Source organism: Convolutriloba macropyga, chromosome 12 (assembly GCF_964194025.1).
Source record: "Convolutriloba macropyga chromosome 12, txConMacr16.3, whole genome shotgun sequence".
Lineage (NCBI taxonomy): Eukaryota > Metazoa > Xenacoelomorpha > Acoela > Convolutidae > Convolutriloba > Convolutriloba macropyga.
In genome coordinates, this window is record NC_134479.1 from 57099097 (window position 1) to 57118839 (window position 19743).

Consider the following 19743-nt stretch of genomic DNA (forward strand, 5'->3'; position numbering starts at 1 on the left):
CGCAAAGAAGGGGCTTTTTTGTACACATGTGGCATTGAGGACAAAAAAAGCTGGGTATTTAGGAACAGGTAAAAAGGAACAGTTCACGGGTAAAAAGGAACAGTTCCCTAAATTGGCCATTTGTAACTTCGATAACTGAAACTTTGAGCTCAGAATCATTGTTGCTGTTGTCCATGTAATCGCTGACAGATTCAGAATCGTCCTGGTTGAATGATATGTAAGCTGTTTCGGCCGAATGGACGTTTCTGCGTTGTGTAGTACGATTCTTTTGTTTCGTATGATGGTTCGGACCGAACGAACTTCGAAGACAAACCTTGAACAGAAAAGTAATTAAACTCGTTTTGAAAAATAGAAAGATTCAGAAAATGGAGCAGCGGGTTAAATATAATACCATGGCAAAGGGAGCGTATGACTTAAAAAACAAAGCTAATATTTTGAACAAATTTAAATTTAAGTAAACCTAAAGTCTTTCCATGATAGGTCAGGTCAAAATGACAGAAAAGCTATTCAACATCGTCAGAAAATTGTTAAATTCATTTTTCACAAGAACAGAAGATTCATGAAAAGGGATCAAACGTTTATCTAAACAAAAACTGAGAATTGAATTTTATAATTGTCTTTAGGCCAATTTTCACGGTGATTCGCCGTCTATTAGTCTTCTCACCAATAAATAAAAGAAAATAATTTTGCGATGTTCAATTTTTCAATGGCCTATTCAATGCAGTTAAAAACGGTGAAGGTTCAGAATCTCTTGAATTATGTTCAGAGTTGGAAATTATCAATTCTGCATATGCGCAGAAATCAACAACAGCAATGGAGTCTATAAATAGGCAGTGAGCGTGCGCAAACAAAAAAACACTATATACAAAAATAGTGCAACAACATGACTTTACTCAAAATAATGTCTTTCACCAACTCAAAAAGACAATTTTGAAAGAAAATTTTTCAATGGAGATGATGGTTAAGAAAACCAAGTACAGATGTTAATCTGAGATTGTTTTCTTAAGGTGAAATCTTGTCTGGTCACTATATTTGTATTTTAAAAGTTTTTTTCTTTTTTTCGCACGCCCAATGCCTTTATATACAATAACTATTGTTGAATTCTGCGTATAAACACAATTAATAATTTCTAACTCTAAATATAATTTGAGATTCTGAAACCTTCACCGTTTTGAACTGCATTGAATAGAAAGCCACTGAAAATGTGAACATCGTAAAATTCTGTTCTTATATCTTCAGGGTTCACAGGGTCAAGAATCAGGAATTGAGAGTATTATTAGAAAGAGAGCCGAACCTTTGGATGACGCATCGTTAGTCAGAGAACTGGCAAAGTCACTCGAATAGTCGATTCCTTCTGTGGACTTTGCTCTCAATTCTGCTCCCTTAATGCCAGTCTGCAAAAACCTACTTTCTCCTTTCAGCAGATTTTTGATCAGGGAAAATCGAGCAATTTTATATAATAATAATAATAATAATAATAATAATAAAATTGAATTCAACCAAACATGGTTACAACCAGCTTGGTAGTTCCCAGATTAGGGGAGAAATCAAGTTTCAATAATTAAACTGAAAAAACTACTGTAAATGTTAAAGTCAAAAACAAATAATAAAAACTTGTGATTGCGAAAGAAAAACAGCTTGTGATTGGTACTGTTTGGAAACGATTGTGTTTTTCAAATTTCTATTTTACTTGACACGTCACAGTTAATTTAAAGCTGCATATAGCAGTCATTCCTTAGACTGTTTCCAACCTCGCCAGAAAGGTGTCCCGATTTTTCACCCCCCCCCCCCCCCCCCCATCATTTAAGTTCCATTTTTCCTTTCTCAATCATTTCACCATAAAGATGCACAATTAAAAATTTTTTTAACACCATTTGGTTATTCATCAAATTTTGGATGAAACCCCTACCCCACCCAGGTTAGGTTATTCAGCAGAGAGGGGGTTAACACAAACTAGATTCCAGTTTTTTTTGCAACCAACATTTTCCGAAAAAAATGGAGAAAGGGATATATTCCGGTTGATCTCTTGCTCTGAAAGTCTGTCCCACAATTGAAACTTCCTCGTTTGGACTGTGACCATCAATATCTCCAGCTTTATCTGCAGAGATCTGTGTCGACTCTGCGGTTTGTTGTACCTCAAATTTAAAAAAAATAGTAAATATTTGAGAACAGCATTGACAGTCACCTTTTTGTTGAAAGAAACGTATAAATTTAAGAAAGCTGCAAAGGTACAGTATGTTAAATTATAAAACTTCGGAAGAATTGCTCTCGAACGACTAGTGGGAGATGTAATCAATTGCAGCCTGCTTCAGTCGGGGCGGGGGGGGGGGGGCTAAATTGGGACTAAGAAGTTCAATAGTGGGCTTCAAATAACATATTAGAGGTTAACATAAAGTCAAGGGCGTAGAAGTCATTCGAAAAGTCAAAATTGTCAAGCGAAAATTTTGCATTAAAAAAGACACACACGTTTACAATAATTGCTATGAACTTCGTTCAAGAGCAATTAATTCAACAAAATTCATAGAGAAAAAGGCCATAGGCGAGGAAAAACCACCACAAAACTCGCAGGCCAACCTATTCTAATCACTACACATATAAACCAAAATAGAGCTTAAAAGAAACCGCACAAATTCATTGCCAGGATAGTACGGAAATATAACTCTAGTTTTCAAACTATATGAACTAAATTTGCCTGCTGCCGCTAAGCTCCAACGCCTAACACGCAATCGTATGCTTGAAAAATGTTGCGCTGAAAACAGTGACAAGTGCGAGTTTGTATACTCACAAAGAACGCTGTTCAGTTAATAAAGTGCAACCGAGAATCAAAAGGGGAGGACATGACATGACTTATTTCTACAGGAGCTAATGAAAACCAGAGAACCGGCAAAAGACATTCTTCAGATCTAGAATGCCCACGAGAAACAGTTAAAAGAAAATCTGTCAGCTATTTCGGCAAACGACTGGTCAAATACAACATAGAAGTACCAAAAATTTCAGCCTAAAAATTACTAAACAAAATTATGATAGTCAAACACATTCAGAAAACTATCGGATAAAAGCCGCAACTAACCTTAATTGGCAAATGAAACTCAGATAAAAGATGAAATTGTCTGTGCATTTCGTTTGAAAACCGATCAAAATTTGATTACACTAACCCAGCTTTTAATGAGCAGGATAAGAAGTTTGGTATTCAGATCATTTAGCACTGAACAAAGCGACGTTAAGAAAAAGTATTAGTAAAAGTTGTGCAATGGTCAAAACTAAATAATTTAGGTTGCGTATTTGACTTAAACTGCATTAAATTTAAATTGACAAACTGAATAACAGAGCACAAAATGCCGAAGCAGCATAAAAAACAAAAATTAGCCTCAAAAAGTTAAAAAAAAACTAGTAGAAAACAAAACAAAATGGTAACACAAAACGATTTTCTGATCGAGGAAATAAAAAATTTAATAAGAACTAAAAAAATCGTTCTGGCTGGATTAAACGATTCGGCTATTAACAATCGTCAACGCGGCTATCAATATTTTATGCCGCACTCTATTTTAGCACGCAACAAAAATACTAAACAACGCCGGCAGATTGCCGGAAGATAGCCGCCGTTGAGGCGCTTGATGCACATCGGGATTGAAACAGAAAAAGAAAAAAGAAGAGATAAATTGACCAATTTTTTTCAGTGCCAAAAAGTGTTCTAATTTGGCGTGCAGTTTCAATTGGGTTCTAAAACTATACCTAATTCAGCTTCTAAACTGAAAGCTTATAAGATAAATACCAATGTCAGCTAACAAACACACTAATAAACTTTGATAACCAAATTCTCAATGCCTCCATGACCCGGCTTTAGCGGTTTACCCCGTCTCTTTTGATGTTGATCTTTTGACTATGACAGTATACACCACATTGCGTAATTGAATGCGTAAAAGCATCTAAAATCCATTCAGTTGAAACAGTGAGTGCAGTAAGTCTGAAGTCAAACGTGAAAATCGTGACTTATGTAAAACGAAAAACATAAACCGACAAATGTCGGAAGAATTGCTCTTGAACGACAGGCGAGGCAATTTTTCTTTATGGTTGCAAAAAAACTTTGACCCCACCGGGATTCGAACAACTGACCTCTCGATCCATGGCCACCCTCACTAACCACTGCGCTACAAGTCAGATAATTCTACTACACCGCAACCGATTTTATATTAGCAACTTCGGAGCACCAGAGATCACCCAAAAATGATGAACGAAAGCGTGAAAAAGTCACTTGAATAGTCAAAGAATGTTCTAGAAGAAAAGCGCAAAATTGTCAAGCGAAAGATTTGCATAAAAAAGACACACACGTTTACAATAATTGCGATGAACTGCGTTCAAGAGCAATTAAACGTGATCAGAAGGTGAAAAGAATTTAAAAAAGAGCGCCTAAATAATGGCCGTTTGAGAGGCTAACGTCAGCTATTAAAAATTTAACCGTTTTTTGTACGTATAAAGCCAATTCTTTCGTATAATTGCCTCTTTTTCACCGTCCGAGAAACATCTGAGCTGAAGTCACCACAGTTTAAGGTGAAGACCAGGTTAGCCCACTAGAAATCAAAATTTGAACACAGCCGGCAGATTGCCGGAAAAACGCCACGATAGACGCTTGTGACCTTCCATGAATTGAAACAAAAAAAATAAGATAGACAGATCGACCACCAGTCCCTTAACAGACCACTAGACTTTTCGGATTAGATTCGGACTGTCAATTTTACACATACGCTCTATAAGGAAAAAGCCTTAAAAAAGCTTTTTTTAAATTGATATTCGAAATCAAAAATTCAAGACTAATACTCAAGAATTAGGGCATATAAGTTTGGAACTACTTAGATGCACACTATTGATCATTAACAAGTAAATATTAAAAAATTTTAAGTTCCATAAGTGAGTTCACAGCCATTTTATTAGTGAGTTAAGTGACGCAATTGACCTAAAAGGAAAAAAATGAAGTCACGCACACAAATTTTAACCGCAAAGCAGTAGAAGTCACTGAAGTCATTGAAAAAATCAATTCCAAGAACTCAGGTTGTAAGAATTATCGGATCCATTCTGTTTGCCCCCCCCCCCACCAGTTTAGTGGGCTGATATTTTTTACGCCCCCCAGGCGCACGTGCTATTCTTTTACATAGTAACGTGCTATATTACAACATATAATTTGTAATTGGGGGGGGGCGTAAAAACACTGGGAGGCCGAAACAGAATAGATCCGAATTATCGATGGAGTCGATGAATTAAAAAAACACGATGTCCCCAATAATAGCCGCTATTGCTTCGCGGCTATTAAAAATGAACGTTTTCAAGCAATAAAGCCTTATAATTGTCTAGTGTTTCAGTGACCACAATTCAATTTCATTTTGAGTTTACAATCTAAATTTAGATTTAATAAGTGAGGGCAGAAGTCACAGACGATCAAAAATATTATCAAATGATTGATAAAAAATCATATCAAGGGAGTCCTAAATGATATCACAGACACAATGGTAACAAAACATTGAGAACAGTCATTCTTTGACATTTTGGAGCTCGACCATGTTGTAACAAAGAACGATGAATTGACGAATTAGAATCACAGAAAACAATCTGAAATTGAAACGAACAGCAAATTCGCCAGGAATATTAACGTCCCCAAACATTTATCGTAGCTTGTTATGAGTTCAAAAAAATGAAATCAAAAAGGGGCAAAATGACAAAAAAAACAACTCAAAATTGCATCTGGAAAGCTAATCAAAATTTGAAATGGTAAAAACTGCTTCCGAACGAACCATTACTGCTTTGGCTAAATAAGTCAGATTTTAAACTAAAACATTTTTACGAATCATATGATTCACTAAAACTTAGCCAATTTTTAAAAGAAAACATAGCCGAAACACTTCCGGAACGACTCGAAGCGTTGGAACATCGCAAAAAACGGCAATTAAAGCCGAATGCATTATCATGCAAAATTTAATTGAAAACTAACAGCCCTCTAATAACGCAATAATCTGAGCACTGACAACATTGAACAAAGCTTAAAAGCAGCATCAGAAACCATGCCAATAAAGAACAGAACGAAAAAAACTCGTTTGAAATATCAATACCGAAAAACTTAATTTTACATACATCTGATAACGTTGAAAAATGACCAAAATTCTTAGGTTACAAAACTGACTACGCCCATGATAAAAGTCTGAAAAGCTCGAAACTCCGCAATTAACTCTATGACTCAGACAATTTGAGAAAACATGCGAAATTAATGAAAAAAGCAGAAAATTATCAAAAAATGCACTCTTAATGCATTATTATGCTCTCAAAAACACTGCGGTGTTAGTTTCTCAAGGATATTTATTAGTTTCACTGGATATTAATGCAGTATCGATCAATAATTATTCTCACAAAAGAATCAAATTACCAGCAAAAAAATGAAAAAAAAGAGACAATAAAACGATAAAAAAAGATTAAAAACTGTTATCTAGACGCACCATTCTCTCGAAAACAGTTTTCAAAAAGAAAAAATCAAATAGCAAAACAAAAAACAACCGCAAGACTCCGGAATAGACTCAATGTTAAATTAAACTCAAACCCTAGCCAACCACTGACTGATAAAAGGATACTTTCAATATACCATTCACTTTGAGGAAACAATCCATCAGAGAAAAAACTAAACATCAAGCGAAATATTTAAAAAATTGCAACTAAAAAGCATTGTTTATAGTGGAATATCTGATTAATTCATTGAGTGCAACAAATGATTCACTAAAAAAGTAGCCGGCATATTACCGAAAAATAGCCACCGTTGACGCGCTAGACGCATATCGTGATTGAAATAGAAAAAGAAAAAAGATATTGAAATTGACAAAATTTTCATAAGTTTCAAATATTGTTCTAGTTCAGTCTGTGTGCAGTTTCAGTTAGATTCTCAGCCTGAATTCAATGCGTGAAAGTATTTAGAATCCATTCAGTTGAAACAGTGAGTGCAGTAAGTCAGAAGTCAAACGTGAAAATCGTGACTTATGTAAAACGAAAAACGTGATCAAAAGGTAGAGCGAATTTTAAAAAAGGAGAGCCCCTAAATAATAGCCGTTTGAGAGGCTGACGGCAGCTATTAATCATGAAAAAGAGGATAAAAACTGAGTACTGAAAAAGCATCTGACACGGCGAAATCACAAAAATAGGTCAAGATTCCACTTAAAGTTTTAATATATGATTGAGATGGTCAAACGTACAGGTACTTGTTAACATGATTAGAAAAAGCATTTTGCCCACAAATTAAAGAAACTGGCCCGAAAAACCGCACGTGACCAAAATATTTCGATTGCTTAGCAAAAAATTTTCAAGTCTACTTCTATCCCTCTCTCTCTCTCTCAAAAAAAACAGGGCATGAACAAAAAAAACACTCTCTCTTCAATTTAATCAGCCATTTAGCCGAAACAATTAATTTTCACGTGCGGCATTGACTTTCACATCCTGTTTTCTATAAACTCCAAAAATTATCGATAAAAAAACGCTCCACCAATATTCATCTTCGAGTCGTGAAAACCTCAAGAAAGTCAATACTCGTCTTTGAGTCGTAAAAAGATCACCATAAGTATCCTTTGGTTCCATAACTCACCTTAGTTCGTGAAAAAAAACACGATGAGACCACTATCGCTTTAACCAGCTTTTAAACAGTCTTTGTTTCAGTGTTAACTATTACCTCATCAGGTGTTAGATCCGCCATCATGTCGTTGGCATCTGAGAACTCCTGGCCAGGATGTCTTTCCTCAATTAACTCAAAGTGACTAGAATTAGCGTCACTTGCGATCTCGCCAGCTAAAAAACATATAAATCTAATTCCCAAAACGATCACTAAAATGGCGTTCAGAAATGCGAAACTGATTTAAAAAGTATTTCTAAAACATTGGGCCGATAGGGACGGGAAGTACCCAACCAACCCCCCCCCCCCCCCTCCCCCCCCCCCTCCTCATAGGCACAGAACGTCCCGACATTATAATTTCGATGTTGAGTGAAAATTTGATAACTCAGTTTCGGATTTCTGAAAGTCCATTGCTTATGTAGTGTACGTTCATATATTTAAATGAGGCGTTCATTGTCTCAAAACGTCTAAAAATTGTCTTGAAATGTTCGTAATTGACCTTATGATTATCATGGTACCAACCGAAAACAGTTTGGTGCCAAAATGAAAACTAAGCCTACAGTTTAGGCTAAGTGAGTCCTAGTTTCTTTAAAATTCAGTGTTGTACAAACTGTTAGCAGACCTTTGAAGGTCTATCCGTAATGTCCTATACTATCAATTGAATAATTGAATCTGGCTCGGTTTAAATCTACATCTTTTAAAGGAACAATTTGTAAAGCCAATTGATATGAGAAAACTGAAAACTTAAATAACAATCACCCCGAAGATTAGCATATCAACACTGGTTCTGAGCATTTACAAAAAGTAATTCTAACGTAAAGAGTTTGTTTGATCGGTCATTTTTTATATTGACTAACAATTTTCGTCCAAAATTGTGAATAAGGGAATATTTTTTAAGATGAAAGTTATCGTTACGAGAATAGCATTATCCAGTTAAGCAGCTCTCTCATTTGAGAGTTGATTTAACTGAGTCATAATTGGACAACTTTAAGTTGAAAGTTGGGAGAGGGGCGAGAACAAGTTCGTTCTCCTCATCGTTCTTTCTTCTAATTTGTGCTTTAAACTAACTTGTTCTTATAATTTGTGCTTTAAGTTCTAAAGTGCTTTAAATTGTAATAAAACATATGCTGCAGATTGTCAGAAAATAGCTGCAATTGATTGCCATAGCCCCGATTGCACTGCAAGAACATAAAAATTGGGGTTGGTATCAACAACATTAAATATTAGACCTGAAAACTAAGACCGGGCATCTGTAGAATTTTGTATTTTGTCGTTAGAAGGCTTCTAGTTGAGGACTGACTAGCGCCCAAAACTCTATCGATTTCAAAAGGTTTATTCGGTGGGTCGTCTGTTTGTTGAAACTGATCTGTTTTGTCCTCAGTTGCTCCCTGCGGCCGTTCAAAAGTTCCGTTGATTAAATGAATTACAATCAAGAATAAGTAACAAGCCAAAGTAACAATAACACCAGCAAGAAATTTTCTCACATGCAATTAAATAATCAACCGAAAATGTAGATACATAAATTCAAAAGTTATATACTACGAATAATGGATGCACACTTCTGAAAACTTTCATCAAACCAATTCCCAGCTTCTGAGAATTATTGTCAGTTTCTGAAAAGTGTTCCTAAATAATATCAATTCTAATTTTTAAGTTATCTCTGTTTCCGTCTTAACAAAAAATCTAAAAGTCAAATATTGATTGCAAATTCTGCGTTTCCGTCTTAACAAAATCTAAAAAACAAATAATGATTGCAAATTGTCTCACAGTCCAAATGGTCTTGACAAAAACCAAGCTCAACTTACTTTTAAATTTTTCCAACTGTTCCGTATCCTCTCTCTTTTCTCTCTCCTCGTGGTTTTTGTTTTCTACTCTCAATAACTTAGATGCAACGCCTTCTGCTTCGTGGCATTAGAAATCGTTACATGTGTGAACAAACTACTGTCACTTCGCCTCTTTGTTCTACTCGAACTCTTTGGGGTGGATTGTTTGATAGCTAGCTGCGTTGATTTCTTTACTTTCACTCTTTTGGAACGCTCTTCCGAAGTTGAACTCAATGCTCATTGGTCAACAAAACAAGTCACGCTACACTACTCCCTCTATCACGAGTTAAGAAATTCCGTTCACGCAAATACCAATCCGCCTACTAAATACCTAACGTTAAATGCTTTGCATTCTATTAGTTCCTCTCTATTGTACTCAAGAAACGAATCACTTGATTTTTGAACCAATTAGAAGCCAAAGTTCGAAAACACTCCTCTACCATATACCAAATTCAGCAAAAGCAATCTGATATCATAGAGCACACAAATAATCAAGGTCGTCATGCTCGGATCACCATTTGCAAGAATAAATGATTTTTAAGCCACCGAAATATTTGCGAATGTCGCAATTTAACCCGCGCGCTTCAAAACTTTTCCTAACGTCTCTTGAATGTTCCGAGGTATTCAGTTCCAATGTACTAAAAATTCCGTTTAAAAAATGATAATCATCTCGTTCTGCTAACAGAGATTTTCTAGTTGGGTTAAATGGCGACATATTTCTCATTGGGCTAAACGCCAATCATATACTTTTATCAAAACAAAAACATCTATAGTGGCCTTTGTCTATCCCAAAAAATGCTTAAAATGTCAACCCGTAAAAAGTTTCTAACAGTAGTCTCAATTTCCGCCATGATCCTAATTTCGACATGAATGCCTTCCTGAAATCTCGCCTGTCGGTTTCAAAATGGAGTTGGTAACTTAGAGTCTCACTTCTCATTGTTCGTTAACTTTTGAATACTTGAGAGTACCCATGGAAGAGGTCATTTGTGAGATCTGGGTAATCCAAAATTTATGTCGACATAGGGAGTGGGGGTTGACTTAGGCTATAAATTCCATCTTTTAGTCCATCATTCTCTAAATTCTTTCGTTCATACAATTTTGGACAATTTTTCGTTGTTTCAGGAGTCATAGTGTTTCCTCATATTGTTTCCCCAATTTCGCTCTAGCGCAATACATGGCGTAGACAGAGCGTGAAATCCTTCTTTATTTAACTTTGTGATCCAATCTAAACTGTATTTGCTATTTAGAAAATACAATTTGCTGACATAACCTTTAAAACTTAAAAACTTCCGTGTTCTTAGGTTTTCCATGAAATAAACCTTAATTGACACCATCCTGGCATTTAAAACCTACTCCTATCAGAAGGACATGCTGCCTCGGACTCTCATCGCGATTTTTGTTAACTTTCAATGAATAGTTTAGAAGTTTTATGAGTAAAGCGTTCTCCCAGTTTTCCTGGGATAGTGACCCGGGAAAGACGATTTGGGCCTGTTTTATGTCTAATTTGTATTTAAAAGTATTTGGGGTTGAAATTCCTGCGATTTCTGGAAGATAACAACGACGCTAATTATGACTACCTCAACCTAACTCACTTTGGGCACTAATAGCTCGGGTTCAAACTTTCTTATTGAAAAATACTCCCTAATAAGGTCCTATTGAAATCATCATTTCTATCTGCTTCCAAATTTTCATGTCGGTAGGACACTTTCTTCAGAAATGGGGGGTGCTGAGCGAATTCGGTTAATCCTGTATTTTGTGAAAAAATTTCTAAGTTCTGAGTCAAATTTAACAAACTTGATACTAGCTCTCATTCATTCTTCTTTGATACCAGTCTTAATACCATACTTTTATTACAGCTCTTTTTTGATATACCAAACTATATTCTTCTTTTCTATCTAAACGTTGTTATCTTTTCGTTTATCCATGGATCAAACCGAATATAATCAAATTTCGGCCTACCATCTTAATAAGACCATTCCTAATACGTGTGTCGACAATTTATCCCGGAACGCTTTCGTTCGTAAGTCGAAACGCTATCAATTTTCTGTTCTAGAAAGTTTCGCCGCTGTACGTTACAACATAGACAAGTTGCGGGACATATGCCGCTCTCTTACTTCACTTTGTACTGTATGCGCCTATCGACGTCTTGTTACTATCGAGGGCAAACGAATTGTGCAAATAAGTGAGAAGCGGAAAACAACTTGTGGGGCATTAGGTCTGGAGCCTAAGGAGAAGCTTCCTTTTATTGTTAGATGCTTCTTCAATAGATCTACCAAAGGAACTGATTGACGTGAAAAATTGCGCGACTAACCGTTATAATTGTTTCCTTGCCTGCATTAGTACACGACTTACAGGGTCAATCAATAATTCCGAAGCACTCGTTGTGGCGTTGGAGGTAGCTCGGGAGGGTTACCTTAAGAAGTGGTACAACAGTTACTACTTTCCGCGTATAAATCTTAATCAGAGCCTCAAACAACGCGGTATTCAAGCTATCGACATGTTTGCTCTGGCTAAGATCATGGGCGTGCATATTATTGAGTACGATGCAGACAATGGGATTTGGGGTTACTATGCTGGCAATAACCGGGGGTGCGAAGATGGCGCAATTTAAACTTGGTTCAAAACGCGCAAGGATAACGAGGCTCACTCCATGCTTGTCGTGGGTGCCTTGAAAAAACCCAAGAAACCAAAACCCAAGAGTCGTCGCTATTGAGGCTACCCGGATTTCGTGACCGTAAGTGTAATTAGCCCTACTTAGACTTTGCCGTTTCTTAACAAAGGGGTCGTCTTTTTGTCTATTAGCTTTGAATAGATCTTTTTGATTAATCGAAGTTACTTTTGTTCACTGTTAATTAGCGTTTGATTAGTTGCATTGATAAACTATCATTACTTCTAGCTTCTTTTGCTTTTAAAACGCAACGTAATTAACAAAAAATTGTTCATATCAAGTACCTTCATGTCTTTATTAAGTCTTTTTGTTTTTACTTGGTCATTTGATTGATTTGCAAAATTATATATTCTACAGCATCTAAAACTGGGCTTTATCCCGTTTCTATTTTTGATTTATTTTAAAATTTTAACTCTGTTCAATTTTGATTGCTTTCCTGGGCAACTCCTTTTCAAACGCACCTTAAGAAGAATGAGAACAGAGTGGAACAAGTCTAGATTAAAATATTTCGCGCAAAATGTTGATTAGGCTTTGAACTAAGGAAAAGCGAAACTTTTTGTGCGTAGAATGAAAAGCAGAACAGGACTAACCCTGAACTCCAATTGAAAAAAAGTTCCAATAAATTAAAAGGTACCTAAAATGACGGAAAAACTGATTCAGAAAAGCAATTAGAACAAAAAATTGATTAAAAATCTAGACAGAGTCAAATGGCCGCACGTGAACAAAATATAATTCAGAACGCGAATTGTTGTTCCGATCACTCTCCTTAAAATGTATAGTAATTACACGTCACAGAACTACTCGCTTGTGCGCTCCACTCCCTACTTTGATGTGACCAAAATCATCCATTCAATTTGAATTCAAAGATCATAAAAAATGTGAAAAGAATTTCGAAACAGCATAGCCGGAAGAAAAGAGCACTTTCCCCACAAAAACTAGGCATTGGAACAACGGAACCATTCTACAACAACACGAGACAACTAGAATATATCTGAAGCCAAATAAGGATTTAAAAAATAGCCAAAATTATACAAAAAGAAAAGTTTGGACTAATTCCTCTCTTAATACTAAAGCACATACAAATTAAAAACATTCTTCCGTGTACATGGTATTATTCAACGATTGCCTAAATAGCAGACAAGTCGTAAGAGGCGAGAAAAATTCTCTTACTTTGAAAAAATCTTGAAAATATACAATTTTTCATGAAGCATAATTTTTCTCTCAAAAAGCAATTGCTTTATAACACCAAACCTGTAAAAAAATTTTAATTGCAAAACCTTCCAGCATAAGGTGTCTATTCAATCTGACAAAATTGCTAAAATAACCTAAAGAGTTGAAAAACTTGCTCAAAAATTGCTCAAACTCATTTATTTCACTGAAAACCTACGCAGTTAAAGCAAACAACCCTGCTATCATTAATTCAGCTAGAAAAGCCTCATCCGAAAAAAAAATTTGGCTCCCTCACAGAGACTTTTGATGGCTGACATTTGCGCCCCCTCGCTGATCTCTCAAAACAAGAGACATGAACAAAAAACCACTCTTTTCGTTCTGCTCGTTACAATAGATCAGCGGTAAAACAACGTTTTTCACGCGTTTCGGTTACTTTATCAACTTAACATCAGAGAATTATTTATTTTAAAAAACACTTATCCAGTACTCTTCTTCGAGTCGTAAAAAAGATAGCGCCCCAATACAACTTAATTTCTTTCAATTATAAAAAATAGGCCCACTAAAATAGACGCCTGAAAACATAAGGTCGGCTAATAATAAAAAAAATTAGAGAAACTAGTTCTTTCTTTCTCGTAAATAGCTGAAAAGCTAAAAGAAGGTAACCTCTAATTGAGGGCTACTAATTTAGAGTGGGCATAGCTTAGAAATATTTATGGGTGCAAAAAAATACCCGACAGGGATCGAATTACTCACCTCCAGTTGGACAGTCTGACATCTTTCCACTCAGCTACAATGACTTTTATGAACAAACTATTTCAGAACGAGAGAAAATTAGATTAGCGAAAAATGAAGAAGTAAAATGTGAAAAAGCTGCCCAACAAGTCAAAGACTGAGCTAGAAAAAAGCGAAAAACAGTCGAGCGAAAATTTTGAATAAAAAAGACATGTTTTCAATTTCCTGGTGATCTATTTTATCTAATTAGAAAATCTTGGTTCATAAACGATCATTGTTATCAGTTCAACCCATGCAATCGCCCATGCAATCACACTCATTTCCTTCTTGGAAAAATTGTTTGAGGTAAAACTTCCTGTTCTGGGCAATCAAATTTCACTCGCCACTGAATTACAGCTTTTTCAATAATTGCCCCAAACGTCGTTCGAGAACAATTCAAAAGAACCTATAATTCGATCACATTTGAGCACAAGGCTTTAGTCTGCTAGCGTTATTTTAAAATACAAAATATCCCTCACCGTTTTGAGATCTCATTTTCCATTCTGAGTCTGACATTTTATCCTCAGTGAATTTCTCGGGAACAACTTCCTGTTCTTCCTCCCCCACAATTGCGGATTTTGAAATGTGGTCGATGGAGGTAGAGTGCATGTCGTAACTGCGAGCGTCGTCACCCTCGATGGTCCCCAGAGCTGAAGTCTCTTTCTCGTTGCAGACCACCTGGATATGAAATGGAGCAAAAATATATTAGCGTCGATTAACAACACAGTGTGAACACATCAGACTAACGCCAGAATTGCTCTCGCTCGAGACTATGGATATTAGGCATGTCAGAAATGTTAAACGGTTTCAAAGAGAATAAACAAACAAATTGAAAATTCATTTTTCTTCAGAAATCAAAGAGTTGTAATGTATGCTTGTGATTTAATGATGCTAAAGTGAATCGCTTCCTGTAATTGTGTTGCTAAAGCCCGATTTCGGAAATACGTAACTGATCCGATAGTAAAATCATTAAAAATAATTCCTCCATTTGATCTTCTATTCGTTGTTTCCTGGTCGGTAAGAGCAACACCTGATTGTCATAAAACTAATAGACAACACAAAAAAGCAGATTTATAATCTTTTTAAATACAGAAAAACAGAAGCAACCAGGAGTTTATGCCCTATCTGCAATAAGAAAGACTCCGCCAAACAATAACGCAAGAAAAACTAAGAAACGCAATATAATTTTTGCCTTAAATAATCTTTTACTCATTTGCTTGGAAGAACAACTGTGGTCCCATCATCAATGCAGTAAATTCATGCGTTTTGCAGTCAGTACTTTTCAAATACTCGACGTTGTAACCCTGTCTATAGTTGTGTTTGTTATTCGTCCGACAATGAGTATAATCGTGGCAGGTACCTAACTAACCTGGTTTCAATCTCTCCGTTAGCAGTGATCTTATGGAATTGAAGTTTTTAACTGAGCTCCTATCTTTACATCCAGTCTAATTGGAGTATCGAGATCGAATCACGCACATCATGGCCCAGTCAGATTCGAAAGAAAGAACAATCCCCAGTCTAGAGCTCTTTTGCAACAAACACAGCAGCAACCCCCCAATCCTATGAGAAGCCAACTCAAGATGGCCCTTGGCGCAAATAAAAAAATCGAACTGGAAGAACTCCTGAGAGATAAACCGACAGCAATAATATATCAACCCCATTCCGTTGAAAAACAACCGGTCCAGAACCCACAACAGACAATTGAAAGAGATAGACTCATCAATATGTCATCAGGCGATAGCCAAATGGAAAAACGAGTGCAATGCAATCGATAGAGAAGGCGTCCTCTGAGGAGACAAGCCATGGGACATGGTGCTTAGAAAATTGAAATCATTGATTAACATTAGCGTAAGTGAAGGACGAAAACCGCACCTTAGAAAATTCCCCCAAACAAATGAAACGGAATCAACACAAGAAAACCGGGAAGAATTCGAGATGACCTTCATTCGGCACCGCAATGCCGAATTCGACTGACCTAGTCCCCACTCACATAAAAACAGAGGGGAGACCATGGAACAATTCCACTCCGACCTACGAGCCGTAGCCGATCATTGTCAACTAAAAACCTTGAGGATACATTACTCAGCTGTATATTAACGGCAAAAATGGTAGACCATGAAATTCAAAAGGAAATCCAAAGTGTTATCATGACCTCAGAAAAGCCCTTAGAGCTGGCCGTAAGAATAGAACACGGAGAAAGAAAACAACCAGTGGTACAGTCCAAATGAGCATCAAGCTCACCGACGACCCCATTTGTAGGATATTCGGAACCAGTTACGGCTACTGCTATAACAAGTGCCAGATACGGATGAATCGGCCAGCCAACGCAAACAATTCTAAAAAACCAGTCGAGCTATCAACTACAATTGCCGGAATTGCGCACAAACTTGGGACATGGACCACAGGGGAAATGCCAGTCTATAGGCCAAACTAGTACCCAATACAACAAACCTCAACACAGTATTCCGGTGCCAAATTCATCCAGTGCGACCTTAGTTGAAAACAAACACAAAGAAGGGCCGATGAGATAAAACGAGGCAATTCCAAAAACGTCGCAAAATATTACGTCATCTCATCAAATACGGAATTGCAAACAACGAGGTAGCAATAAAATGCTGGCAACCAGAAACGACAAAAAGCGCCATTCAAGCTACATATTCAATACGGAAACAGTAAATTATTGGTTCAAGATAAGTTTGGGCAGCTCTACAAGCCCGATACAGGGCTCTACAAGCACTGTAACTTCAACATATTAGGCCGACAAGATACCGAAACATAACAATTCATTACAGGTTCTTACAGTCTCACAGAAATGCTCACTGAATTGCAAAAACTAACAGGCAAAACAATGCTAAGCCTCACACAAAAATCATTTCCGAGAATAAATTGTATTCACTGCATGAGGTTTCAAAAAACACAAGGCAACTATTCAAATGTTCAGAGACTCGAGAAAAAAACCTTTCAAGAGACATTGCCACATGTGGCTTCGCCAAACTTAACATGACATGGCTTGGATTCAATCTCAACCAAAAGGCATCAGGCCAACGATCAACAATACACAGGCGAAACTAAAATTAAAGCCACCGACCAGAAACGAGCAACAAAGTTCTTCTTAGGCAGCCGAGACCACCTAACCAAAGTTATACTTCCTCTCGCCGCACTCTCGAGACTTCAGCAACTTACTCCGAAAAGATACAAAGCACAACTGGACAGCAGCTCAACAAGAGGAAATTGAGAAAATTAAAGATAGTAAACCTAACTGAAAAGACACGCTAAGACAAGACAAAAGACAAGAGTCAAAAAAGATGTTTCGCCAGGAGGATTCGAAGCCGTCCAAGATCAAGACAAATGCAACGGCTGGGTCACAATAGCTTACACATTGCGCGTCCTCGACAAAGCTGATAAAAACAGCACTAGCGAGTTATAACTACTAGGATTGGCCTGGTCACTTGGGCGTCTTAAACACTTATTATACGGACACCACTTCATGGTCCAAACAGATTATCACGCCCTACAGTAAATTATGAAAGACCGGTAATTAGAAAAAACACCTAAAGGAAAACTTCACGACACACTTCAACAGGAAAATTAAAGCGTAAAGCAGACCAAATAAACATTCGGCACAACCGCCCGACAACAGCAGCTGCAGACCAAAAAAAGTTCCGCAATCGTCAAGCCATATCAAAACAGAAAAAACAGCGGGCAGCCGAGTTCAGAAATGGAGGCAATTAGAATAAGTAAAAAATAAACTACGCAGCGAACAAAATTGTAACAGATCTCGAACAAGAAAAACACATAATTACGTCAGCCAGAGTTTCAAAGCAGCGCAGAGCACGTTAATAAAAGCGCATTCGCCAATTTCATTATCTGCCTCACAGTAACAACAAGTTAGCAACAGCTCAAAGTATATTAATCCCACGATGAATAATTCAGATCCAAAAAAAACGAACAACGAATGCTGCCTCAACATCCACAAACAAACGATCATTCTTCAAAGTCAGCTATATCAGCCAACACAAAAGCAACGCTAACAAGCCGATCAACAAAAGTCCAGCGGAAACTCGGAAGCATATCCCCGAATTAAACGACGTAGAGGTTACAAAGATTATGCACAACGTCTTCGATACTCGCCTTATAGCGGCCATAACAGGTCCTAACCGGTGACAAGGCAAAGGTGCAAGCCACGTAGTCGCCAAATGCACTCAAAATGGAGATGTTTGAGCACCAACAATGGATGGATTTTGCAGGATAACACGCTTGCTATCCCGAACACGATTAAAAAACCACTGATGAACGTTCTCCACCACACCCACGCAGGAGCATAAGGCATGATCGAGTTTTGGCAACGGTTATGGTGGCCCCAGAGACATGGATTTGATCAATAAATTCAAGATACTCTGACTCTACATGGAATTTGGTAAGAACTTCCCCAGTATCATATATAGAACAAAAACTCCCGATCGACATTAGTCACTGCCAAACAAAGAAATTTAGATACTTCGGAGGACTCATCACAGACGGAAAAGGTAGAGAGGTATACTTTCTCTCCTGTATCGATCGCGTTTCAAACTTCTCAAAATAAAACTTTATGAAAAAGCTGTTGGACCCAACATAGAAAAGCACCTTCACCAATACATCGTTCAACATGGCGTACCACGTACTCTACGAATGGACCAAGCCAGATGCCAACAAAAAAAACAAAGCCAAAATTATTTGCATGCCAAAACACCAAGGAAAATGTCGCACCCGCAAATGACCATCGTTTAATAGCCTAAAAGAACGCCTCATCTACAACGTCAAACGGCATCCAGGCTGCATTAAATTAGATCCTAGGCGAAAAAAGTTTAACCTTAAAAACACATTTAGCCAGATATCCTTTGAATTACGTATCAGCAGGAAAAAGGTCATTATGTTTTGCCATTCGAAACACATTATGGCAGAAAAGCGAACACGGCCCTAACAAAAGTAAAAACCAAGCCTAATAAAAATCTCCTTTGGTCCAAAAACTTAAACTCTTATTTGGACGACATTATCGGGGCGAGAAATTGGTAGAGGACAACAAATGGAAGAGAAGGACGAGATAGCGACACCAAAGTCAGGCAGGCGATGGACCGAAAACCAGCGGAAGCACAATGTGACAGCACCAAAATCTCTACCACATTCAAACAGACCTCTTCACCATTCGGAAAACCATTAACACACTCAACACTTCGTCTCTAGCTGGTAGATGAACTGTCTACTCGGAAATGTAGTACACTGGCATCAACTCTTAAATCAAACAAATTATACCACTCCAAGGTCAACCGCACTGGGGTCCCCGCAAAAATGCCGACGCCCTCTTGACAAAGAAACGCTCATTCATATAACAACCGAAACATTGCTAAGTTTAAGGGGAAAAGAGTCACTGGAAAGAATTAATACATCGACCACTAAAGTTTTCTTTATACCATTCAGATAAAAACAGCCAAAATTCCATGCCTCGGCCACCTAGTTGAAAAAATAAGCCGCTGTGAGTAAAAAAGGTTCGCTTGAATGTATTTTGATCATCTCGGTATATAGCGAGCAGACACCCGATTTTACTTTTTAGTTGATAACTTGGCGAGTACAAACTCGTAACATACATTTTCTCCAAGATACTTAGTGAAAGCATGAGAAAATGATTGCAAGTGAAGGCAGTA

General features: G+C 37.2%; 1 protein-coding gene across 1 annotated transcript in view; it reads right to left on the reverse strand.

Moving 5' to 3' along the window:
- The window catches only part of LOC142350558 (uncharacterized), an 87828-nt gene that overhangs the window by 2678 nt on the left and 65407 nt on the right, over nt 1–19743 (reverse strand). Inside the window, exons 14-16 of the mRNA XM_075402407.1 lie at nt 14545–14743; nt 7694–7809; nt 2016–2135 (exon numbers count right to left, since the gene is read on the reverse strand). Coding sequence (XP_075258522.1) covers nt 2016–2135; nt 7694–7809; nt 14545–14743 — 435 coding nt within the window. The remainder of the gene's footprint in view (nt 1–2015; nt 2136–7693; nt 7810–14544; nt 14744–19743) is intronic.